This window comes from Lacerta agilis, chromosome 1 (genome assembly GCF_009819535.1).
Source record: "Lacerta agilis isolate rLacAgi1 chromosome 1, rLacAgi1.pri, whole genome shotgun sequence".
Lineage (NCBI taxonomy): Eukaryota > Metazoa > Chordata > Lepidosauria > Squamata > Lacertidae > Lacerta > Lacerta agilis.
This window is the reverse complement of record NC_046312.1, coordinates 79,646,845-79,661,460: the sequence shown is the minus strand read 5'-3', so window position 1 is coordinate 79,661,460 and position 14,616 is coordinate 79,646,845. Positions and strand designations below refer to the sequence as shown.

At 44.5% G+C, this 14,616-nt stretch overlaps 1 protein-coding gene across 5 annotated transcripts in view; it reads left to right on the top strand.

The window, feature by feature from the left end:
• Positions 1–4,028: 4,028 nt before the first annotated feature.
• STX3 (syntaxin 3) overlaps positions 4,029–14,616 on the top strand; it is a 39,776-nt gene continuing 29,188 nt past the window's right edge. For 2 of the 5 annotated variants that reach the window (XM_033157816.1, XM_033157789.1), the window contains exon 1: positions 4,029–4,359. In XM_033157816.1, coding sequence (XP_033013707.1) covers positions 4,330–4,359 — 30 coding nt within the window. In that variant the 5' untranslated portion in view covers positions 4,029–4,329. The remainder of the gene's footprint in view (positions 4,360–14,616) is intronic. The other 3 variants (XM_033157779.1, XM_033157806.1, XM_033157797.1) reach the window with 2 other exon arrangements.

Below are 14,616 nucleotides of genomic sequence, written 5' to 3'. Positions count from 1 at the left end.
CATCCTGGTTGAAAATATAAGAGTTTGTGAAATACAAACCAGGAAAAGTTTGTTCAGAGAATTCAGAACACAATGTGCTTCAGATAAAATTCTCTACAAACATAGAAAACGTTTAAACAATGTAGGCCATTATTTTAATGGTGAGATTGATAGCTTTAATCAATCAGTCCTTGAAGTGAGCACATCTTTGAATAAAAACCCATCTGGTCATCCCATACATCGACCTCCAAGATCATAGTTTCCTTACTACTGGTGACTTTTACTCAAGGAAGGGTTAATTGTGTGAGAGAGTGAGGTATCCCATAAAAGTTAACTTTGTTGTCTGGCAATGTGGCTATAGCACAGGGATTGCCAGCTGAAAGCATGTGAATCTGCCTCTCAAAGTACATTTGCCTGTCATCTCGACCAAATTTTAATCAAGATGTGGTTAAAAAGAAGGGCCTCATAAGAATGATTTGATCCCTGATTATACCACTGTCCATTCCTGCTGTAAGTAATTGGAATATCAGTGTGGGAAGTTCCAAGGAGACTCAGCCTCAAATGGGAAGTTACCAGACAGGATGTTATGCAGAAATTCTGCACTGGGTTGCTATTTATAGTCTTATCCATAAGAGGCAATTTATGTTCCCACTTAGCCATGCAAATGCTCCATGACGTGCATCATTATTATCCCCATTTTACAGGAAAAGTACTGAACCCTAGAGAATGTACCTTGCAGACATTTGGACCCAGGTCTCCCAAGTTTGGGGACATCTTTACACTGGCCATAGTTTATATTGAGGGATGCGAATGTGGCACCCTCTAGATCAGGGGTCAGCAACCTTTTTCAGCTGTGGGCTGGTCCACTGTCCCTCAGACCATGTGGTGGGCTCCTCCTTTTCTGTGAATGGGGATCAGCACAAAATGCTTATGTGATTATCTCCATTTACACCTAAGCTAAAACTTAAATCTTGTCAGGTCAGCCCTGTGTCTACCAAATCACAAATTAAAAAAATGAAACTGCTTTTCAGAGATATCTGGAGAAGAATCTTGATGCCAGATTTCTACATAGTTATTTAGCATCATCATATAATTACAGTAATTTGCACGCTTCCTGAGACTTGTAAGCGTCCTGATTTTTTATCAAGACCTCAAGGCAAATTATTTGCATGCTGTGTAATCGTTTGTCTAAGAATTTTCAGCTTTCTAACAATTTCCCCAGCCTGGCAGTCCCAACAGAGTTTAATTCTGCGGTGTGGAGGATGGGTGTGTGAATAATGAATTTTGTAACAGTAGATGTGCAGCAGTGCAATAGCAACATAACACAGGATCAAAGTGATCTCAGCAGAGGAATAGTCTTTAAGGAACGGTGGTTTGGACTGGGGGAGCTTCTGACCTGGACCTTGTCTGCTAGCATCTCTGTGCATTGTGATTGCCACCAGGGCAAGTTTACATGATCTGTTGTATTACCATAACAAGGATTCTTATCCCTTGCCTCTGTTTTAGTCTATACATTTAAAAGGCTGAAGAAAGCCAAAATGTATTATATCTCATTTCTCTACCAAAGAACACCATTTCATTATTACAGCAACCCTGTAAGGTAGGGAATGCGAAAGATTAGTGTGTTGTGGAAGGCAAACCAGGGAGCTTTCTGACTTGTATTTCCAAGTCCAATACTCCCCTTAACTGAGAGTGGGCCTCCAATTTCCACTATCCCTGACCACTGTCCTTGCAGGCTAGGACTGAAGGGAGATGGAATTGGAGGATGTTTGGAGTGCCACAAGTTTGCCACTCTGCCTCCAATGACCCCATCGATTCTCCCCTGCTATTCTTTACGCCTGGACTGGAGCTCTCTTTCCAAAAGTACCTTATACCCATCAATGCATGTGAAACAAAACAAACATTGCTGCCGCATTTTGGCACCCTTTTCTTCTTCTTCCTCAGTTCTCAATCCTTTTGGACACTAGCTCTACAGCGGGGTTTCCTAAACTTGGGTCTTTAGCTGTTTTTGGACTACAGTTCCCATCATTCCTGAACACTGGTCCTGCTAGCTAGGGATGATGAGAGACCCAAAACAGATGGAGGCCCAAGTTTGGGAAACCCTGCTCTACCAGGAAGGGCCCTTCTTATGCTACTCTGGTAAAATAAAATAAAAACCGGAGAAAGCAAACAGCAGTCCAAGAAGACTCTTGCTGAACGATCTCCCAGCCTAAGCCATGCATTGTTGACACTTCCTTTAGATGCAAATCATGGTTCCTGGGAATAGTGGAGAAACCTATAAGCTCTCTGAAACAGGCTCTGAGAAAACCAAATCTGTCGTCAGAGCACAAGACTCTTAATCTCAGGGTCGTGGGTTCGAGCTGCGCGTTGGACAAAAGATCCCTGCATTGCAGGGGGTGCACTAGATGACCCTAGTGGTACCTTCCAACTACAGTTCTGTTGTTCTAAGAAAATGAGGGTGTGCTCCACAGGCACATACCTCCACATGTGGTGGGAATTCCCCAAAATCCAACTATTCTGGACAACAATCATACAAGAATATGCAAAATAACTAAGCAAGTACTAGAAGTCACCCCAGAACTGGCACTACTAAACATCTTCCAAGATAATAATGCCCACTCACATCATAAAGAGCTCATAACCCATCTACTCTCAGCAGCCAAAAACACCATAACCAGACACTGGAGAGACCTGTAAGCAGTAAGCATGGACCGATGGTATAAAATAGTATGGGAAACAGCCTTATTAGAAAAACTAACCAATAAACTGAAACTGACATAGGGACAAATAGAAGAAGATGCCTTCATCCTGGTATGGCTCCCCATTATCACATACACAGCCCAACAAGACAACGGCAAGAAACCACCAACAGCTTATGAATCGATATGGTTAACCTTATTCAAAAACACCTGCCCACCCCACTCACACATGAAAACAAAGTTGACCACAGCCAATCACAAACAACCACACCCTAGGCCAACCCCAACCTCTCTCACCACCAAAGGAACACAAGCGAATAGTAAGATGCTGACACAAAACCCCACACATACACTAAGTAGAATGAAAGCATCGCCACCCCACCCCACCCCCACTCACCATGGACCCCTCCACCTCTTTCCTCCTTTTCTTCCTAATGCAACACCAATGTCTCAACAAATAATAATAACAACAACAACAATAATAATAATAATAATAATTTATACCCTGCCCATCTAACTGGGTTTCCCCAAGCCCTCTGGGCAGCTTCCAACAAAATATTAAAATACAATAGTGCATCAAACATTAAAATCAACTTCTAAAAGTTGGATAGTTGTTTATTTCCTTGACATCTGGTGGGAGGACATTCCACAGGGCGGGCGCCACTACCGAGAATGCCCTCTGTCTTGTTCCCTGTAACCTCACTTCTCACATTGAGGGAACTGTCAGAAGGCCCTCAGGGCTGGACCTCAGTGTCCGGGCTGAACAATGGGGGTGGAGATGTTCCTTCAGGTATACTGGGCCTAGGCTGTTTAGGGCTTTAAAGGTCAGTACCAACACTTTGAATTGTGCTCGAAACATATTGGGAGCCAATGTAGTTCTTTCAAGACTGGTGTTATGTGGTCTTGTCGGCTGCTCCCAGTCCCCAGCCTAGCTGCCGCATTCTGGATTAGTTGCAGTTTCCGGGTCACCTTCAAAGGTAGCCCCACATACCTGTAGAGCGCATTGCAGTAATCCAAGAGAGAGATAACTAGAGCATGCACCACTCTGGCGAGACAGTCCTCGGGCAGGTAGGGTGAGGTCTCAGCCTGCATACCAAATGAAACTGATATGTAGAAAATGTAACTTGAAAAAAGAGACATTGCACATACTTTCGTAAACCAAGAAATCTTTAATTAAAAATACGTTAAAAACAAATAAACAAACAAACAAACGAGGGTGTGCGACGATGTCTCTTTAAGAGCGATTTCTGCCCAGGTAAAAGTGGGCGGCGCCTCTGCTCTCGTTCCCTCCCCTCTTGCCTCCCTCCGCGTATGTCACGGCGGATTAGCAGCTGCGGCCAGCTCAGCGCCTGAGGATCAGACACACACACACACAGCGGGGTGGGGGAGAGACAGATTTAGCTTTGCGGGAGGAAGGGATGTGAGCGTGCGTGGTGTGTGTCCCTCCCACCCTTTGCGCGGATGAAACTCGCGCGTTCCTGCTAGCGATCGGGGCCAGGAGGAGGAAGAGGAACCTTCCCTCAGGGCTGGGACTCCACTTCCTGGAGAAGCCCTCCTCCCCGTGCGGAGTTTCGGCGGGGATCCCGGCTTCACCTGGAGAGAGCAGCAGCAGCAGGAGGAGGAGGAGGAGCCACAGCAGCACCTGTCCAAAATGAAGGACCGGCTGGAGCAACTGAAGTCTGTGAGTGAGGAGCCTCCTTTCCTTCTTCTCCTCGCAGGGTGTAATGCTGGGCTCCGTTGAGCGCCGCCGAGCTTACTCCCGAGTAAACAGGGAGGGGATCGGGCTTCGGGGAAGTATTGGCAGCGGGAAAGGAAAGGGCGAAGCCCCACCAGGGGGGCTAAACGAACGAGGCCAGGTCTGTTTTGGAGATTGGGGGGGGGGGGTCTGTATAGTGAGGGACCCTGTGTTGGACTTTGACCCAGATTCAGATCCCCATTTGCCCATGAGACTCACTGGGTGACCTTGGGCCAGTCATTGTTTTTAAGCCTAGCCTACCTCTCAGGGTTGTTGTGGGGATTAAAATGGAGAGAGGGGTTAGTGGGTTTGTGACCCTGTAATACAATGATTTGTGGAGGAGGGGAGGAGCCGTATGTCCTTCCTTGGAGGAAATGCAGGATATTGATGTAGCTCACCATAAAATAGAATTCAGCTGCACCTGCTATCCCACCCCTTGCTGGTTGTATTCCCCACAAGCAGAAGTAGGTTGAGTGGGACTGCTTTACATACTGTGGGAGCAGAAGTGCTTAAACGTATTTTGAAGTAGAAATGAAGTTTTTTAAAAGTGGGGGATGGGTGTTGGTAGGAAGAGAGGAGGCTTACAGTCCAATAGCAGCAGCAGGTTATAAGCTTTACCTGACAGAGGGGTCAGAAAGGTGAATTTGCTTCCACCTGGCAGCAGGAGCAAAGGGTTGTGAGACTAGGCACTGTTGTAAATGCTACACAGCAGCAGATATGTTTATTGCAGCTTGCACAGGCACAGCGGCACATTTGGGAGCTACAGCAACTGTCAAATCCTTGGCACATGTACTTGTAAGATGGGGCAGTTAAATATGCATTTGTGTGTGCACAGTTTCCATGTACATGTTAAAAACAATAGAGCAATGTGAAAAGCCGACTGAGAGGCAGTGGGAAAGGAGTCATTTCCTGAAGTCTGAAGAGAATTAATGGAGGGGCAGATTTGAGAAGATGATTCTTGGAAGGAGTTGAGGATCTCCTTTTCCTCACCTCCCCCCACATGTTGCATGAAGAAAACTGGAGTTAGTCACTTCCTCCTTTTGGTTTCCCTCCATGTGACACTCCTCTCTCTCTTTCCCCACCCATGCGCACAGACTTTCCACAAAAACATGTGCCCCAGGACATGGCTGTGCAAGATGTCGTGAAAGGGATCGGCACTTTGGGCTTAGGTACTAAATCAGGCTTCCTCAAACTCGGCCCTCCAGCTGTTTTGAGACTACAATTCCCATCATCCCTGACCACTAGTCCTGCCAGCTAGGGATCATGGGAGTTGTAGGCCAAAAACACCTGGAGGGCCGAGTTTGAGGAAGCCTGTACTAAATTCATATAACCTGAAACATAACCCTCAGGGACTTATAGCTGCTGTGGAGGAGCCCTTATTCAAAAAAAGAGTGTTCCTCCATTCATACTTTTGGGTTGCTGTAGACAGAGCATAATGCACATTCTCTCAGAATGTGACTTTTTCTTAGACAAGTAAGCCAGTTTCCTAAGTTAACCTTTCAGCTGTATATAAAATACACAAAGCTAGCTTGCAATAAAAGTTCCAATGAGATTCTCTTGAAGTGCACAATCCTTGCAGAGTCGCTTGTACATATGAAGGGGCTGCACACACAGTGTGATATGAACAAGGTGGGACCCTCAGCGCAGGTTAATTTTTCACAGATTTTATTGCCAGAAGGTGCTGACTAGTTCATTGTGTGCCAGGTTAAGTAAAGGCCTAGACATGCTCCTCCTTTCAAAGCTGATGGGAAGGCCTGGTTCAAAACCCATTGTTTTCTCTTACACCATGTAAATGACAATAATAGAAAGGGGCACGCTATATTTGTGCTTCTTTTGAGTTTGATTCTATTTCATCTCCCACTTTCCAGCGCAACAAGAGCTCTCCTTGCCTGTTGGGACTAACTGGTTGCCTAATTGTCGAGGAAGGATGCTGTGGAAATTGTGGCTGTGCCACCATGCCCCATCTCCTTGCTCTTGCAGAGTTATGAAATGTAGAGCTTAGCCAGAAAAGAAGGCTGGCAAGATGCCAAAAGTGGGCTAGCGCCACAGGCATGGCTTGACTAGGACAGTGTTTTTCAACCACTGTTCCGCGGCACACTAGTGTGCCGCGAGATGTTGCCTGGTGTGCCGTGGGAAAAATTGTGTTTATTTGATTCCTATTCAAGAGAATTACTTTATATATAGTCAATATAGGCATAGAGTTAATTTTTTTAACATTTTCTAATGGTGGTGTGCCTCGTGATTTTTTTCATAAAACAAGTGTGCCCTTGCCCAAAAAAGGTTGAAAAACACTGGACTAGGAGAGAGAGAGAGAGAGAGAGAGAGAGAGAGAGGTGCTCAGCTCTGCCTGGAGAAGTACTCACTGCCAGTGCCCCTGAATTAGAAATGTACCAAGGGCTGGCTGCTGCAATTTGGTCATGAGAAAATGGTGTTTGCCCATATTCTACAAACTCGTGTCAGATTCATTATTTATTTTTATTTTAAGCCAGAAAAAGAGATTTGAGGGATTGTGACAAGTTCAGTTGAAATATTGCCGAAGCTTGTAGTACAAAAGTCATTAGACAACATAAATCTTCTAAGGGGTATATACCGGTATACTGTGTCCCCCTTGAATGAGGAATAACTCCTTGATACATCTTGCCCATTTTTCTGTAAACTATTCCAATCTGGTGGAGGGAAGTTGCAAGTGGCACCAGAAGTTACTTTGTTTATTGTTTCATAAAATTTATATATTGCTAGGCTGTAAAAAATAAAATAAAAAATACCTCAAAGTGGTTTACAAATAGGTGCTGCTTATGAGCAGGCAGTAATGATTTCACACTTCATATGACCTGGGATTGAGCTGTGGCCATGCGATTGGAGATAACTGGCAGCAGACAGAACCGGGAAGAGAGAAACTCAGTCGGGAAGATAAGGCTAACAATCCAGTGAGGGGGGTTATGGCAAGAGTCTTCAATGGGTGGGGCTGGTCCTAGCTTGGAACCTTTGTTATGCCTCCGATAAGAGAGAATATAGAACGCTTATCTGGCTTATTTTTCCAGTTCAAGTGACACAGGTTAAATAGAAATGTCAAACAGATGAAGTCAAACTTCAAGTTTCACAGGCATACCTTGCTTTAAACACACACACACACACACACACACACACACACACCCAACACTGTTGAGGGGCAGTAGCACTGCTGAGCTGAAATATCTGAACGACTTTGAAACTGAACCAGAACTTGTCTAATGCTAGAAACTAATACCAGGCTGCAACATAAGGAAATGAGGGGCCTGTAGCCTAGTCATATCAGAAGAGATGTCACTATCCTTTTCTGTTGCGAATTCCAGAACAATAACTATGCAAGTCTATTGTGGCAAAACAAATGAAGGGCGAGAGTCTTGGGATATCAGAAAGGATAACATGGCTACTGTTTTTGGTGGGTGCAAGTCCATGAGGTGTTACACTCAGAGGTGCAACAGATTCATATATAATACAGTGGTACCTCTGGTTATGTACTTAATTCATTCCGGAGGTCTGTTCTTAACCTGAAGCACCACTTTAGCTAATAGGGCCTCCCGCTGCCACCACACTGCAGCTGCCCGATTTCTGTTCTCATCCTGAAGCAAAGTTCTTGACCCGAGGTACTATTTCTGAGTTAGCGGAGTCTGTAACCTGAAGCGTCTGTAACCCGAGGTACCACTGTACAGAGACGGCAGCAGGGGGCAGGAATGGCACCTTGAGAGAGATTGCAAGCCTGTGGCATCTGTATGTGAAGTTCAAACGGATACAAAATAGTCTATTACCAGTGGTAGTAACTGGTATGCTATTTCCCAGCTCTGCTATGGTAACGTAATGTCCATAATGGGAGAAAAACCCATGGTCTTGATGAAGACCTAAATCAGTGGAATCAAATTTGCTGATGAACCTTGGCGCATCAGTTTCATGCTGGTGCCTTCTGCTGTCTTCCTTTGTACCATTGTTTTCAAATAATGGTGACTTCTGGGTCAGCATCAAAATGTCCTGCAGTAAAATATTCCTCTGTTTTTGAGTTTTTAAATATATTGAGTTGTTTAATGCCAGGGTTGTGCCCATTCATTCTTTTGTGTAAATTCGTCCTGTTCGTCCTGTGTAGACCATATAAAGGCATTGTTAGCACTTGTTCCACCCTCCAGCATATTATGCCATCACCTACTAACAAAGCCCTTCTGCTGTGCCACAATAAATTTATTCCTGTATGACGTGCCACAAGAGCCCTTGGAGGCTGCTAACTGTGATGCCTCCCTGCTTGTAAAATAGGAATAAAATTTGTATCAAGAGGGGAGTCCTCTGGATTGTGTGTGCTCTTCGTTAGTAAAAAAAAAACACCTGTGCACTGAAGTAACCTGGATTCTGTAACTTGCCCAAATTATGCAAACTTGCACCTATTATCTCAGTTTGCATAATTTTTTGTGCTTCTGCAAGTCAAGGGGGGAATGCAGTGAACTGATGCCCCATTCCCTGGCTGCTAACAGAACCTTTTCCTTTCCTTTGAAAACTTTACTGGACATTACACACACACACACACACACACACACACACACAATTTGTTACTTAAAGATGAAAAACATTCTTTTTTTAAAAAGGGAAAAAGCTGACATTGTCAGGATGCTGAATTATCTTCTGTTCTGTGTGTGAATGGAATTGGGGGAGATGACACAACCTTGACAGTAATCTCTGGATTTCCGGGAGTGTAGGTTTCTGTTCTTGGTTTGTGATTGCTCCAGGCTGGGAAGTAGCAATCCTATGAACCAGAGAGAACTGAGTTTTCATTCCTTACTTTAGAACAAAGGAGAATATGTTCCATAAGTGCTCCTTGCTTTAACTCGGAGAGAAGTGGTGATGAATGTTATGTTCTTTTTCTATTTCATTGGAAGACAGGTTTTTAAAGGTGAACTTAACCATCAACCTGTTTGTCAATAAATCAATAGAAAAAATACTGCTATGATGACAGATCCCCCTTGAAAGGTGCCAGGTAGTCAGTAAGGAAAGACTCTGTAATGGAAACTTCCCTTTTTTTATCAATGACTCCATTATGGCTTTGGACTGGGGATAGCAGAATGAGCTGCAAAACTGCTTTTGCTCTTTTCTCTGTGTTGTGCTATATATAAAGAGACAGAATGTGCCTTTTCCCATCTGGGCCACCAGTCTATTAAGACTTCTTACCTGCATAGCTAGAGCTTTGAAGTGAGATAGGATTGTTTCTCAAACTTAGGTCTCCAGCTGTTTTTGGACTACAACTCCCATCTTCCCTGACTGCTGATCGCTAGCTAGGCATGATGGAAGTTGTAGTCCAACAACAGATGGAGACCCAAGTTTGAGAAACACTGGTCAACAGGTTGTGCTCCTGGGCCTCAGTTTCCATTGCCAATACTGGATGCGTGTGTGGTTATTAGGCTGTTAGAACAAAGTCAGATTTAATACATCTCTGACTGGTTGTCTTTCCTAATCCAGATATGCTCTGCCAGAGAACCGGATATTAAGTTTTGCTTTATTTTATTATTACATTTCTATACTAAAGCTCTTTTTGCCCCCACTCTAAAAACCAAGGGGACTTCCTTTGCTCTGTCATGGTTTTCACTGGAACGATATGTTCATTTCTGAGAGATAAGGCATTGTTTCCAATTTTCAGTTGGGATCAAATGTTGCAGCAGCTGCTTCTCATGCTTCTTTTCCTGCCATGTGTATGTTTTTAAATAAAAAAACATTGTATGCTATGGCCCAGTTCTGAAAGAATGAAGTGGATTTTTTTATGGAGATTTGAGCAATTGCTAGGGACCTGTCCCCCTCAAAAAAGCCTCTCTTGTTTGTGTCTATTGTGACCAAGTTGGGAAATGCAGAGTATAGGTCTGCATTTGCTATATTCTAGTGTAAATCTAAGGTGGGGTTTTTTTTTGGAACTGGTGGGTCACAAAGGTTACATAATTATTTCCCAGTATTTTTTTAAGGGGAGGCATTCCTTTAAGGCCCACCTGTCCTTCAAAAGACCCAATGTGACCTTGTCCCTAGGCAAGTGAGGTCTGTGAGGTAAATCACTTGCATTTCGCTTAACTAGAACAGGGATACTCTTGCTTGTTCCATGACTTTTGGGACAGCGTGGGCTGTCCCCTTCCCCACCCATCTTTAAGGAAAGAGCCATGTTTCCCGCCTGTGAGAGAGACTTGGTTGTTTCTCTGCCCTGCCCCCATTTCTTTTGAATCATGGGCAAAGGGAGCAAAGGAGAGGGAGTGACAGGGATTTAGTCAGGATTATAAAGCCATCAGCCAGGGCCAGAGGAGATAAAACGCTTGGGAGAGAGAAGGGGATTAATTTTATTTTTATTCCTCAGCAGACTCAAGTCCCAAACGGACAGGGGGAGATCTTAACCGAGGGGAGGGGGAGCGTTTCCAGAGAACAGCTTGCAGATCCTTTTCCTGAAGGAAGAGCTCTTCCCAGGAGGCGGATGTGTTGAGGAGGGACTCTGAGCACGTAGGTTCTCCCTGTTAAGAGGCATAAGCCCTATTCAAGAGTGGTGCTCACAGGTAAAGCCTACATACACGAGTGGGAGGCAAGCCTCTGAATCTCGCCCTCCCCACCATTACCTTCCTGTTGATGGAGGGCAAAGGTCTCAAGTGGGATTTTAGCTACCTTCAACACCATACCTAGCTTCCTCTCCACAGACCCCTCACAGAGCTACAAATCCCAAAACCCTTAGCAAACGACAGTTCCCAGGATTTTTCATGGGAAAGCCATGCACTTTGCATGTGCGGTGTGAATGTGACAGCAGTGTGCTGCATGGCCAGGTTTCTGGGAAATAGGGAAGGCTTCCTGCATCAGAGCTTTCACCTCCTCAAGTTGGAAGGTGACAAGTCTGGCAACAGGGAAGCAGAGTTTGGTGGGATCAATTTTACACACAAGCAGAATGCCTGAATAGGGTCTAAGTTGCATTTCATTCTGGCTTGGTAATGGCCTAGTTCAGCTGTGGGCAACTGTAGTAGAACCAGGTGCTGCTTGGCTGTCCCTTGAAAGATCCCCATATGGCAGCTTTTGACTGTGGTCAATCCATGTGTGTGTCAGCTTCTTCTGTGATGCTCACCCAGTGCCACAAATTTTTATTGTGCTCCAGTGGGGCTATAGCACAGCAAAAGCAGGAGAAGAATAAACCAGAGCATTTGTGGTGTTAAAAAGTCAAGGAATTTCTGAAGAAAGTTACGGGATATGCACACTGATTTGGAATGAAGGAGTTTGAGCACCCCCAAAACTTTTGCAGGCTCGAACAGTATTGCAGTTGGAATCACATGTGACTGCTCTGATAGAATCATGTGCACAAATGATTATAAATATGAAATATAAAGGACATCTGGAGGGGTCTTACGTTCCCTTCATAAAGTGTGCTGTGCTTCTTGTCTCGAGGCAGGACCCATTGTGAGAGCTGACAACTCTCCTCTCATCTAATAGCAAGTAAAACGAATCAATGGGGCTGGCAGCTATCATGATATTGTTGCAGATGTTGTGGTTTAGGGCTTTTGCTGGCTTTATTAAATCCCAAAATCATGAGAATCTCAGCTTTTATTTGAAAACAAGCAAAACTCCCAAGCTTATAGTTGCATGAATGGAAAAAGATTGCCACCCGGAATGTAAATGGTTCAAAAGAGCTATGTTCAGTGTTTATCTCAATTTGCAGCTATTCGTTAAGAGCATCTAGGTTCCAAAGTGGGAAGCAGTGTGTATGAGAGAGAGATCTTTAGGGTGACTTTGTGACCTGTGTATGCTTTCTCTCTCCCTTCTCTGTAGGCTTGCCAACTTCAACAAAAAACGGCATCAACAAATTATAGCCTCTGGTAAACTGTTCTAACCATAGCTGTCAAGTTTCGGATTTTAAAATAAGGGATCAGTAGTCTCACCTATCCCGGGGACAGTCACATGTCAGTGGTGGGCGGAGCCAGAAGCAAAAGTGGGCGGAGCAGCAATGTAAACTCCAAGCAGGCTCGGAGCGGAGCACAGAGGAGGGCAGCCAGCAAAGAGGAGGGCAGCCATGTGCTCCGCACAATGGAGCCCCATCGTCTTCTTGTCTGATCCCATCAAAACAGGACAAGAAGCAGCAGCTGCTCAAAGGCAGCCAGGCTCCGCCCGCCAGCTAACCCTATTGGCCGGCTGAGGGGCTCGGCGGCAACGGATAGGGGCTGATGCAGGGGGAGGAATACACCCCCCTGTAAGCACGGGAAACGGCTCCCACTTGCTTTGAGGGCTGAGGCTTTTCTCTCCAAGTAGGCGAGGTCTTTCCACCCAGTCCCTGGCCAGCAGGGGAGGAGCTGCTTCCATTAAAAACGGGAAATTTAGGGGAAATAAAAAATAAGGGAGAGCAGCGGGAAACTGCTTAAAATAAGGGAGAATCCTGGGGAAAACGGGATACTTGACAGCACTGGTTCTAACCTGCCCCACCTATCTTGGTAGTTGTTTCCTTTAAGGAAATCAGAGAAGCTCTTAACCTCTGATCATCAGTACTTGTTTGTCCCTCTTATCCTTTTGTTCTTCTAAAACTCATGTTGTCCACTGAGAACACTGTGGTCCATCTGTGGCAGCAGTGGCTTCTGTTCCATTCCATGAGTTTCCAACTCTATTCTGTCCCAGGTTTGCTGCATGAAGACCCTCTGACAAGTCACACCCACACCATACATTTACCCCCCCCCCCGGAATAATGGAAACTGTAATTGACCCCCCCAGATCTCTAATTCCCAGCACCCTAAACAAACTACAGTTCCCAGGATTCTTTGGGGGAAGCTGTGTGCTTGAATTGTGAATGATTTCCATTGTAGATCAACCATATTAGCTTCACAGAAAGCTATAGAATGTATTTTTTTTTAAAATGCCAGCATGAATTAAGGAACTTGGGGACTTACAGTTCTTAATAGATCATGGTCACATTCACTGCATACATTTAAAACACTATTATACCACTGGGAACTGTAGTTTAAGAGTGCTGACCTAACACAGCTACAGTTTCCTAGCACCCTGAAAACATGCCAGGCTTTCCGTGAGTGTTAAAGTGTTTTAAATATATGGTGTGGATCTGACCCTTTTCTCATAGAAGATATGCTACTCTCTGTCTATCAAACAAGAATTTCAAGAGTTTTTATTATATGGAATGACAATGTTCCTTTAAGTCATAGAGAGTGGTCTGTGTCAGATAAAACTCTGGGAAAGCTGTGTTTCAGCTTATACAAAACTTTTAAACTTATACTGTGAAAATCATTTTTAGAACAGTTTATATGTTAATTTTTTTAAAAGACGTTAACTGAAACGTTAGCGGTTTCTTTAACTTTCCAGCCAGTTTTGGTACCAGCTAAAGTTCTATGGCTGCTTGGAAGGAAGACTGAAGTCCTAACCTTGCTCACCTGGGACTCAGCTTCACTTAATTTAATAGGACTTACTTCTGCGTAGACGTGGTTAAGATTCTGCTGCCCTTCCCTCTGAGCTAAGCTGAACTTGCTCTCTGCTAAGTGTGGCTTGGCTTGCAACCTTAGTTTCTAAATGTTGTAAGTTTTTGAACTTGTGGCTCCAGAAGCATGCCTTATAAAGTTCAAAGCAAAAATAATAGCTCTTCTTACATGTCCAGGCAAATGACTGTTTGGATGGGCAAGTGCCCTGCCCTTTAGAACAAAGGAAAATAGTGGGATAGCCCACATGGTACCTTACAGATGTTGTGAACTACATCCCTGACCATTGGCCATGCTGGCAGGAGCTGGTGGAAGTTGGAAACAACATCTGGGTGGCCACAGGTTCTCCATTCTGGCCTTAGGTGGCCTTACACTGAACTGAAGGTCTTCATTTCTTTGGCTAGCAAGCAGAAGTGACTTTAGGGAAGGCACTACTTTAGTATTTCTTCATTTGTTTCTCCAGAATATCTCCTTTTTTGAATTTGAATGGCCGAACAAAGGCAGCCTCAACCAAAGGGGAAGCCCTGAGTCAGAAGGATAGGCTGTCGCTTCTTAGGAAAAGACATTTTGTTTTTGTGTAAATATAGCAGATGTCTTCCCTACCCTTCAGCAAGAGCTTTCAGGGCAGCTCGCGGTCAAATGAAGCCAATTAAAAGAGTAAAGCAGCATGGCAGCCAAAGCTACAAATTGAAACAGTAGCAGAAGAAAAATGCATAAGCTGACATTTAAAAAGGTCTGGGAGGATAAAAAGGTCTCTGCCTAACGC